The sequence below is a fragment of the Daktulosphaira vitifoliae genome, unplaced genomic scaffold (genome assembly GCF_025091365.1).
Source record: "Daktulosphaira vitifoliae isolate Bord-2020 unplaced genomic scaffold, ASM2509136v1 Scaffold_3, whole genome shotgun sequence".
Taxonomy (NCBI): domain Eukaryota; kingdom Metazoa; phylum Arthropoda; class Insecta; order Hemiptera; family Phylloxeridae; genus Daktulosphaira; species Daktulosphaira vitifoliae.
Genome location: NW_026099574.1, coordinates 39,642,957 through 39,655,155, shown reverse-complemented (window position 1 = coordinate 39,655,155; position 12,199 = coordinate 39,642,957). Strand labels below are relative to the sequence as shown.

At 23.7% G+C, this 12,199-nt stretch overlaps 1 protein-coding gene across 2 annotated transcripts; it reads left to right on the top strand.

The window, feature by feature from the left end:
* Window positions 1-69: 69 nt before the first annotated feature.
* On the top strand, window positions 70-12,010 carry LOC126902668 (exocyst complex component 7). 2 transcript variants are annotated; one of them, XM_050680162.1, is made up of 15 exons: window positions 70-240; window positions 3,112-3,277; window positions 3,338-3,534; window positions 4,597-4,714; window positions 4,795-5,042; window positions 5,113-5,180; window positions 6,421-6,518; window positions 6,584-6,768; window positions 7,067-7,246; window positions 7,351-7,588; window positions 8,083-8,299; window positions 8,387-8,489; window positions 8,558-8,691; window positions 10,562-10,622; window positions 11,148-11,281. In XM_050680162.1, the coding sequence occupies exons 1-14, from the start codon at window positions 214-216 to the stop codon at window positions 10,617-10,619; spliced, it is 2,037 nt and encodes a 678-aa protein (XP_050536119.1). In that variant the 5' UTR covers window positions 70-213; the 3' UTR covers window positions 10,620-10,622; window positions 11,148-11,281. The 2 variants fall into 2 exon arrangements, with proteins under 2 accessions (XP_050536119.1, XP_050536118.1); XM_050680161.1 differs by lacking the exon at window positions 10,562-10,622 and having other exon boundaries at window positions 11,148-12,010.
* The last annotated feature ends 189 nt before the right edge of the window (window positions 12,011-12,199 follow it).

Here is a 12,199-nt window from a genome sequence, read left to right as displayed (position 1 = left end):
TAACAGCTGATTTATCAAATTAACATTATAATATAATCAACTTTGATAACGATATTACTTTTTTCAACTTCATTCAAAATTTTCAATTAAATATCTATGTTGGATGTTTAATTTATCTATCTTATGTTCAAATATTGAATTACAAATAAAGTCCAGTCATTATATGCATAAAAAAAAACATGTTTTGATGGTCACAGTTACATCAATCAAGAAATGGATTCCAGTGAAAAATTAGAACAAGTATTTTAAATATTAAATTCATTTTAATTTACAGGAGCTTATTAGAAAAAGTTACAGACAATTAATTGAGTCATTCTTTATAAAAAATATTTTAAACCTTTGTTTAGATGTAGATTAAATAATTTTCAAATTATACAATTTTTATTGAACATAATGCAATTATTGTTCTGAAATAAATAATTGTTTATGCAAATTTAAACTTCTAATATATATATATGCATAGGTGACTTTTTTTATTTACTGATCAAAGTTAACATAATAGTTATGTTGATATTATAATATAATTATTATATTTTGTGCCATTAGAATAAAAAATATATATATTTTTGGCTAGCAAATTACTTATTAAATGATAATTATTACATTATAACTTTCTTTAAAAAATACTATGGTAAGTATCTTATCAATTTAGAGTATTATTAAAAAAATTTCAATTCGATAGTTTTATAAAAAAAGAAATATAGTACTCAAAAGGAAAGAAAATAAAAGTAAATAGAAATTGCTGTTAGAGTTACTATTTTGTTGTTTGATAATGTTATTTCTCGGGGTATCAGTATAAAGGTCGTAAGAAAAATAAAAATATGATTGAAAAATAAATCAATCTATATCTATTCATTTAAAATTTATGGTGATCAATTGCACACTCTTTAATATTAATGATATCACTTTTATTAATAATTTGACGGTTACCAATAATAGGTAGGATTGAATCACCTCATGTGTCTAACCAGAGTAGTATGATGGCTATATATGAACCTTCTACTTAACTCCTGAAATAGACACGTATCAATGATCTTACTCTGCCAACAAACTCCATAAAAACATTATTGATTTATTAAATTTACTTAGTATATTTTTTATTATTGATAATCACTTGATTTTTCTTTGTGCCTACTTAAATTATGTATTTATAAAACTTAATTCTAAATCTTATAGATTACTTGTGAAGTTATTGTTTTCCTATTTTAATGTTTCCAATAAATACTCTGAAATAAATAAACATTCATTTTTCTTATAAAATTGATTTAGGGATACAGCTGATCACTTCTTGCGTATATTATTGATGAGTTCGAAACAAAATGTGAATTGAGTACAACTTAGTGAGTGAGATTGATCAAATGAGTGAAGTGAGAGTATTCTGACCAATATTTAAGACAGAATGATCATTATTTTGTGCTTTTTATATTAAGTTAGGTGATATTTTCAAAGGCAAGAGTGATCACTGATTATACCATTATTCCTTTATTAATAATTTTCTCTATCTCTTTTTTGGTCTTCCTCTACCTCTTCTTCCTTCAACATTAATTTTTACATTGTTGACTTATCAGGCATAAATCCAAACTGGTTTTTAGATACCGATGTCTCATTTCTTATTCTCTTATCTATTACCTTTACTCAAATTTTCATACTATGACTCATAAGTTTTATGCCTCTATAATTTCCATACTCCTGTATGTCACCTTTACCTTTAAATATCGGTACCACGATACTATTTCTCCATTCATTTGGAATTTTCCCTTCTAATAAGATTTTATTTAAAGTTCCTTCAACCACCTTGAATGCCAACACTGCCTAATATTTTCCATACATCTACTGGCACTTCATCTGGTCCCACTGCTTTATTCTTTTTCATTGATGCCACAGCCTCCGATACCTCTTTCTCACTAATTAAATTTACCAGTCTCTCACTCTACGAAATATCCACTAACGTCTGTTTTGGATACGCCTCATTCAGTAATTTTTCAAAATACTTTTTCCACCTTTTTTTCACATCATCATCACTCGAGAGTACCCTATTATCAGCACTATTTATACACCTTATATAATGATAATCTTTAGTCCTTTTCTCTCTTACTATTGCAAGTCTATAGATTTCTTTTTCGCCTTCCTTTGTTCCTAGCCTATCATACAACTCATCATACCTCTTTAACTTCGCCTTAATTACTGCACACTTGGCTTCTTTGCACAAGCGTTTATACTCCATCCAATCTTCTCTCCTTATGCTCTTCTGCTATACTTTGAATTGCTTTTTCTATGATTTTTTTAACGTCCACATCCCACCATCAGGGTTCCTTTTTTCTTGGCATTCTACTCCTACTCTCATCAACAATCTCCTTTGCAATATTCTTAACACAACTAGCAAATCTATTCCACACATCATTTATGTCTCCTTCGACATTCCACACTGTCCTCTCTTTTACTGTCTTGACAAACTCTTTTTCATTTTCCCCTTTCAATTTCCACCAAAGGATTTTCGATTTTTCTCCCGTGTTCCTTCTGTTTTTGTATATTCTTTTCCCGGTACACCAAAACTCCATTATCATCAGTCTATGCTGTGTAGTTACACTCTTCTCTGATATAACTTTACAATCCTTTACTTGCTTTACTCTTTGTACTTTTTCATATCCTCTCCTCTCATTACCTGCATGTCCATTCATATCTCCACCTATCACCGCATCCTAATTGCCAGGTACCCCTTGCATCACCTCATCCATCTCTCTCCAATTACATTCAGCACTATTTCATATTGATTATTATTTCTTGTTTATTTTATATAATTAATATATGTTTTTTATATAAAACTACATTGGTATATTTTTAAATATTCAAAAGTATATATGTAGCTTATTGATATATTTTAATACATGTCATATCATTTGATTTTTTAATTAAAATCTTAAATAGTACATTGTAACAATAATGATATAATGTGTATGTCATAACAGAACAAATACATAAGTACTTTTATAATGTGTTAGTACTATTCACATAATGAGAATTAGATATGCTGTTCATTAATAAATTTATACTTATATAAGAAGTACTTTTTATTCTTTATATTAATATATATTTGACTATTTTCAATTTAAGGAGCGGCATAGTTTAGAATTACTTAAAGAACAAGTAAAACGTAGCAGTCAACTATCTGAAAAAATGGTCGATATTTTAACTTCATTTGAAAATCGTCTTGGTAGTCTTCAACAGACTATATTACCAATCTATAATGAAATGGAAAATTTACAATTAAAAAAAAATAGTATGCAAGCTAAGAATTCTTAATTATCTTGAAATATTTATTGTTTATTCTATTTTACAGATGTAGAAAAAACACTTTTTGAACTTGATAGAGTAATAACATATCACGACGTATGCCCCCAAGTAGAATCAATTATTTTATCTAGACCTAATGGTCCAGATGGATTAAATGAATATTTAGATGCTATGGAAAAATTGTTAGAAGCACAGGTATATTTTGAGAAAAACAATCCACAAAGTGTTGAACTTGAGAATGTAGTACGTAAATTTATTAAATTCAATCATTAAGTAATATATTATGGACTAACTAAATTCTCTATTCATAAAAATTCATATCAATCATTTTTTTATCCTAAAAATACATTATAAATAATTAATGAATAATTAATATATCTTTAAATCAAACCAGGTCTTACTATATTATAAAAAATAAAATAATAATATGTCAATCATATAATCTTTATATTATATAATCTGGTAATCTGTCAATGTCAGACCAAAGCACTGTCTACTTTAAATTAATTTAATAGTTGTTAATTTATGTGATATATAAAAAAAAAAAATAAGATTCAAAAACTAATATAAAAGAGCTTATAATCAGATATATATTTGTTTGATAATTAAAGGAAAAAACAAGTTTCAGTTTCTAAATATTTGCACTCTACTCATTCTTAATTTTATTAAATAACTACTATAACAAAAAATATATATGTATAAAAATAACTGTCTTTTAAATAAAAATACTAGGCAAAAAAATGAATTATGTTAAGAATAAAACATAAGTAAAAACTGATAATAATTTACAGGCCTTGTTTAGCATTGATATTTTTTTTGTAAATTTTATAAATTATTTGAAGTATTATTTTAAATGAAAAACTGTGAAAGTCTGTAATATTAAACTGATAAAAAAACTGTTCTTAAGTTACCATTAGTATGTTGTGTTGAAAGTGAAATGATGCAAGGATAGTATTTGATGAGATACTCCAATTTAATATTAAAAGAAGAAAAAAATAACTATTTTAACTTTAGGGAATGTGTTTGAAAGTTTGTGTTCTTTCTACAATATATAAATTCATAAATTACTGCAAAAATTTAAACCTAGAATCTTTAACAGATACTAGATACATATTTATTCTTTTGTACAGATATTTATCCAAATATTTTTGAACATCTTTCAAAATTTTTAAACTTATTTGCATCTTTCCATAAAAAACATTGCACTTGAAAACTTAATTTTTAAAATTTTGTAACTTTGTCATTTCTCATATTGGTGATTTAAATGTAGATGAATTTTAATTATGCAAATATATTTTATTTTAGTCTTCACTTTTCAAATCTGGAGGAGATACTATTCAAAGAGAATTTAAAGAATTACTTTTAAAATATAGTAACCCAGTTCAACCTGCTATACTTCTTGATATAGCTACTAATGATGAAGGTAAAACCTTAATTTTTTATTAAAAATATTTTTCTGTTTAAATTTAAGTAATAAAATTTTTTTTAATAAATGGTTATTAGAACTATTGACCGATGATTCATCCTCTGTTAGTTCTATTAATCACTTCCCAGAAAATGTTTCATCAGATCTCATTCGCCTAGCAGACTGGTTGATTAGCCAATCACGTGATGAATACATGAATGTTTATGCTAGAGTACGTGCAAATACTTTAACAAAGTCTATAAGTACTCTTAAAGAATATCAAAAGGCTGGTAGTGCTGGTAGTATTCACATGGCTGTTGGACAAACTATGGGATCTCCTGTCATAGTGTGTAAAATTTCACTTAATTTTTATTTTTTATTAATTAATTAAAATTAAAATTTGTATACATTGGTAGAAAACGAAATTTCCACATAAGAGTGAAATCACTGTAACTAGAAAAACTTCAAAACGTATTCAACATGTGTAAGTCAAAAAATTATTATTTTAACTGATTATTATGATTATGCAGGTTGGTAGATTTTGGGTAAGACATTTATTTTCTAATAAATAATTAAAAATATTTTAATTTGTATAGAGAAAAATTAATTGGATAAAATAAACATTAATATTATGTAGACACTACATTATAATTAAATAATTTTATTTTTTTATTCCTCAGGGATAAATTTAATTAATTTTCTTAATCAAGAACCTTTATTTTTAAATTAATAATATGATAGAAAAAATTATAACAATTTTGTTCATATAATTTCTGTTATCCAATAAACTGTTCATCTATTATATCATGCTAAAGTTTAGTAATTTAAGATCATTTGCTAATGATATTTCATCGTTAATAATAACAAAAGTCTTTGTTTTTCCAATTTGTTACTAAAACTAGTTTTTATTGACTAAGGTATTATCCAACATATAGAAATCTTATCCTTAATAATTCATGTCTATTAGTATTCACTTACTTACATATTTGCATAATGTTCAAAGCTAGATTACTATACTACATTGTCGGCAATTAGTAAAGAAAATTTTTATTTATAACAATCATAAAAAAGTTATTTATGGCCAAATTATAAAAGTCTTTGGCATTAAGAAACCCAAATTAGTACAAAAATTTATAAACTAACTTAAAACGTTAAGTTATAATTAAATAAAAAAATGTCTATAAACAAAATTTTTTTTCATTTTTTTTTTTTTTTTTTATCATGTTATTTTTATTAAAAATAGAGGTTCCTAATTATATAGAGTAAAGTTTTTTCCTGATAAATGAAAAAATAATTATTTTACTACATACTCTGTATATAAAAATGTATTTTAATAGTTTTTTAAAAAATTAGTGTTTTACCCAAAATCAATTAACCTGTATATATAGTTTGAAATATTCATGATAAAATATATTGATTTTTAAGAGTGCCCACAATCAAGAATAATAATATAATTTTTTTTAATTAAAATCTTATGTTATTTATTTATTAAAAGTGAAATTAATTTAATAAAAAAAAAAATTTATTAGTGTTTTACATTAGTTCTATTACAATTGAGGGCTGAATTAAGACAAGGAAAGAAGACATTGGCCAGGATTGTATTTGTTATGATTTATCAGTTGGATTTCAAAATGTAGTGCATATCTTCAAAATTTTTATCATGACTATATATATAATTAATATTCTAAGTATTTGTTTGACATTTTATAAATTATATTTTTTAGATTTGAAAGGAAGGCTAATCGAATGTTAATGAAAGCATCCCAAACTATTGGACAATCCACAGGATTAAACTTAGGGACAAGAAGACCCAATCTTCTTGGTGTGTTTTAAGATTACTATTTAAATTAGAATTCAAGAAATTAAATTACCCTAAATATTTTATAGAAAATAAAGAAGATGTTGTGGAAGAACAAGAGATGGAAAACTATTTAGTGTCTGTTATTGCTTTGCAAAGACTAATGCAAGCAGAACTTAACCTCATGATTGGTATAATACCTATTAAACATCATCATCAAGTGTTTCAAATTATTATACAAGAGAGTCTTTCTTCTATTGTTCACGAAGGAGAGGTAATTAATGAAAAATAGATTATAGTGGTTATATAAAAACTTAGTTTATTTAATTTTTAAGTGTGAGGAGAGGAAATAGAACTCCTAGATATTTATGTTTTAAGTATAAAGATAATTAGATATAATTTTCTTTGAGAAAAAAGGGTATTGCATATTTCATTAAATCACATCAGATATAGTAAAAAAATCACCCATTACTTTAAAAGTTTTTATAGAATATGGCAATGCAAAATTTTACTCTCAATAATTATAATCCTAACTAATTATTATAATCTATTATTTTTAAAACTTTACTTAGAATATTTCTACTAGAGCAAAACGTTGTATACATAGAAAAGAATTTGCAAGTGTATTTGTGATGTTTCCTATACTGAAACATTTAACATCTATGAAAATTGATTTTGAACGTACAATGGAAGGATGTGACCCAACTGTAAGAGGGCAATATTCAACAATTATGAATACTTTTCATTCCACTGTAATTATTTTCTCTTTTTTATTTCTACAATATTATTATATATTATATTAATATTCATATTTCATAGTAAGTAATATTTAACTGAATTTGTTTTTAAAAAATAGGGACTTCGAACATTGGAAGAGATAATTGAAAGTGTTAGGTCTGATACATCAATGGGATTACCTCGAGATGGCACTGTTTATCAATTAACTAGTGATGTTGTTGTACTTATGGAACAACTTCTTGAATACATAGATAGTGTTGGACCACTTTTATCTCAAGTTCCTATTTATAACAATATGGTACCACATCACTTACCATTGCCCGAAAAATATAAATTTCTTTTAGGACTTTATATAAGTAAATAATTTTTTCAATGTAAAAATTATGTATTTTTTGATAAAAAAAAAATTGAAATAATTTTTGAACATATATAATAGTATTAAATATAAAAGATATATATTTTTTGCAAAATTATCTGTAAAATTTTAATAAACTTGGAATAATAAAAGTTTTATTTTAAATAATTAACTTCACAAATTAACAACACACTCAATATTTACAATGGATACTGTTTTGATTTATAGTATAAATAATTGAATATATTATGATCTATATATATTATTTCATTTAATACATAGTTAGTTATTTAAATTTTGGCCAATTCAAGTAGTTGGGATTAAGGCAAGGAAAAAAAGAATTAATTATTTAAATTTTCTCATTTTTGTTTTTTAACACAATATTAATTTTAAACTTCTAAATATAATTTATTAATTATCATCTTAGTTTTTAATTAATATATATTGTGTTTTATTAATTAGTAAATAATATTGTTGATGCTTACTGATTTTCAGAAAAAGTTCTATCCCAATTAAATTTAATGCTTGTTAATCGAAGTGATTCATACAGTGAGCCTGGTGTGAAATACTTATTCAGGTTAAATAATTCTCATTATGTTATTAAAGCATTACAACGATCAGCTCTTCTTGATATTGTTTCTTTGACTGAACCTGAGTGTGAAAATACATATCTTGAGATGATAGCTTCACATAAAAAATCATACCAACAATGGTAAGTATAAAAATTAATTACTGTTAAATTATAGATTAATAAAATGTAACACATATTTTATGATGAAAATTTTGTGAAATATTATAGTTGGATCAAAATTATTGGTTATATTACTAATTTAGATGATATTCAATTAATAAATGGCAAACCAAAAGATAAAGATCGCAACTTAATAAAAGAAAGATTTGCAGTAAGTTTAATATATGTGTGATTTTCTCTTATTAAATTATTTTTGAGCAACAAATTATTTGTTTAAAGGGCTTTAACAAAGAAATTGAAGAAATTTTGAAACTTCAAAGAGGATATACAATACCAGATATTGAACTACGAGAGGGACTTAAACGTGATAACAAAGAATACATATTACCTAAATATAATGCTTTTTATGACAGGTAATGTATCCTTAATATGGTAAAGTAACCTAATATGGTTAAATGTAACCTAACTAACAATATTTATAACTTTTGATTCAATCATTATTTTGTTGAAGATTTTTTTTTAAATAGTTTTTTTATTCTTAATCAATGCTTGTAGCATATTATTATTATTATTTTTTTTTTTATATATAAATAAAAATCATTTTTATTATTTGTCAATAATAAGAAAAAATATATAAAAATTAAGATACAAGAATTACTACTGGATAAGTTGATAGATAAATAGGACAAGTATAGATAATATCTGATAGTGATTAAAATATAAAATAAAGTGTCAGGACAAATATTTCTTTAACTTATAGTATGTAACATTAGGGTGTCCCTTATTTATAAAATTTAAAAATTACAAAGTGCCATCCCCTAAAATTATTCGAATACATGAAAAAATAAATTGTACAAAATTTGGAAACTATTGGTCAACTCTAAGACGTGCCCCAAGGGGGTTAAAAATAACCCCCCAAGGGGGATTTTTTAGTTTTTTTTTGTCTATCTCAAAAACTTTAGCTTTTGCGAAAAAGTTTATTTGAACTTTTTTTTAGGTATACAATTTTTCTATAAAAAGTATATTTACAAAAATTTTCGAAAAGTTCTTATTTAGCCCTAAAAAAATAAAAACGTATATATTCTATTCTTACCGTTGAAATTGTTAATTTATAAATCGTTCATTATAAAAACATAAAAAAAAATCATTTAACCGTTGTTTTAAATTTAATTTTCTATACATTTTTAATTCGACATTTTTTCTATTATTTACTATTCAAAACCTACAATTTTTTTAATTTTAATTAAAAAAAAAACAAATCAGAGTAAAATTAATACCGTCTCAGTTTCACATTGAAGCTAAAATAATGTTAACTTACAAATTTGTATACAACCAGAAACTTTATAAACTTGTAATAAAAATACATAATGAACGAATATTTAACTCATTGATTGACAATTCAAATTGGCCCTGAAACAAAAAAAATTATTATTTTAAAAAATTAATTATAAAAAAGTATTAATTTTACTCTGATGTGTTTTTTTTTAATTAAAATTAAAAAAATTGTAGGTTTTGAATAGTAAATAATAGAAAATATGTCGAATTAAAAATGTATAGAAAATTAAATTTAAAACAACGGTTAAATGATTTTTTTTTATGTTTTTATAATGAACGATTTATAAATTAACAATTTCAACGGTAAGAATAGAATATATACGTTTTTATTTTTTTAGGGCTAAATAAGAACTTTTCGAAAATTTTTGTAAATATACTTTTTATAGAAAAATTGTATACCTAAAAAAAAGTTCAAATAAACTTTTTCGCAAAAGCTAAAGTTTTTGAGATTGACAAAAAAAACTAAAAAATCACCCTTGGGGGGTTATTTTTAACCCCCTTGGGGCACGTCTTAGAGTTGACCAATAGTCTCCAAATTTTGTACAATTTATTTTTTCATGTATTCGAATAATTTTAGGGGGTGGCACTTACAAATATTAAAAAAAAAAAAACCTCTCATGTAGCTAAGGGTCACCCTAATGTAACATATATACGTATATACGCTTTAATTTAACATATATTTAAGGATGCAGTATTTCTGGAACATTTTCAAAAACTAAGTTGATAAAGTTCTATTTTTGATACATATATTTCAAGATTTAAAGTCCTCTGTATAAAGGAAAATTGTTCGATTTAAAAAAAAATATGTTGGATAAAAGGGGTATATATAATGTAATTAGAAAAAAATTTGTGTTGATACATATATTTTCCAAAAATGTATAGCAATTTTAAGTTAAAAATATAAAATCGAAAATTTTAATACAAAAATAGCATTTTTTTAAATTACAGCAGCCATTTGTACGTAGAAGATAAGTTGTCAAGACAAATTTTGTTTGGAAATTTTTAAAAGTTAAGTTAAAAAGTCCACTTTTGTAAAAAAGAAAAAAGTTTAAAATGGCAATTTTGAAATTTAAAAATATTGTAAAAAATATATTTTAAATGTAATCTAAGAAGATTATTTTTGAAGAAAAACTTTAACAAAATGATAACTGAATCAAAAGATATAAGTGATATCACTTAGGTTTGAGACACTATGTCTATACATATCTTCTTTTTTTCCTCGCCTTAATGCCAACTACTTGGGGTCGGCCACTATTATTCTAAAATTCCACTTGACACAATCACCCACATCAACTCTGTTTATACATATAAAGAAGTTAATTCTCAATAGGATAAAAATTAAGTGCAGTATATTGAAGTTTTCTATGTTTATGCCATACTTCTTTCTAGTGTAGTTTAAATAATATGATCAATAATTATTTATATAACTCATAAAATGTATTACATATAAACTTGATGATGTATTAATACATGTTCAGCACAAATTTATGTTAACTTACTTAATAAATTATAAATTATTTCCTTTATTTTTTAGGTTTTCACAAACATCATTTACTAAGAACCCAGAAAAGTATGTAAAGTTTACTCCATCTCATGTATCAGCCATGCTAGATAGGTTTTTTGATGTTGCAGCTTAAATACACAATTACGAGTTATTTATGATGTGTACTGATTTTTGAACTAAAAAAATGATTTATTCATGATTTAATATATATTTGAAGTTAATAGAGCTATTTTGATACTGAATGATTTACAAATATTTGTCAGCTTAATAGATACATATTTTATTAGTATTTATAAAAAAAACTCGTGTAATATCTTTTATGAGAGTATTTCAAGTTATTATTTATTAAAAAATATTTTTTAAATGTATTTTAAACGTAAAAAGTTTTATATTTTTAGTTTTAAATGCCCATTATTTATAATAATTTATTTATTTAGATTCAGTGAAGTAATAATATAAGAAAACACACATAATATTTAATATAAGTATTGTGTTATTATCAAAATTTTAATTTAATTGCATCATTAAATTGTTGAACAACAATGTATGGTATGTTGTATAATTACAAAAATGAGTATTCATTGGTCATTTAACATTGTTAACTATAAAATATATAACTCTATTTTTCCAATATTAAAAATTTTATTTTTTTGTACGTTTGTTAATTTTTTACTGTATTTTATTTTATTTTTTAATGAGGTATGTTACCACTATTTAAGATAAATTACTTATAATATAGTTCAAAGAACTTTTTAAAATATAAAAGTTAATTATATTTTGCCTTATTTATTAATTGGGCATATTGATATAACTGTTTAGTTAACTAGTATAGAATAATTAGTTGTATAAATATAAAAAAGAAATTGGAACTTAATATATTAAATACTTACTCATTTGGTGAGTGTTCATTCATTATTCAACATTCTTGTTTATATTGATTCATTTTAACAGAAAATTGTAAAATATACAAAGGTATATAAGTATTTTAGTGAAAAATAATTTGACAATAGTGCAGTCTCAGTTAACTTTATTACACAATAAATTAAATAGTAATTGCTAGACATAAACATCACTAAATCAAG

Excerpts from the sequence above, each read along its gene's own strand:
- LOC126902668 (XM_050680161.1), top strand. The coding sequence starts at position 214 with ATGGATTCCAGTGAAAAATTAGAACAA. Across the intron at positions 3,278-3,337 it reads TTTACAATTAAAAAAAAATA|ATGTAGAAAAAACACTTTTT; the intron begins GTATGCAAGCTA and ends TCTATTTTACAG. Across the intron at positions 8,300-8,386 it reads AAAAAATCATACCAACAATG|TTGGATCAAAATTATTGGTT; the intron begins GTAAGTATAAAA and ends GAAATATTATAG.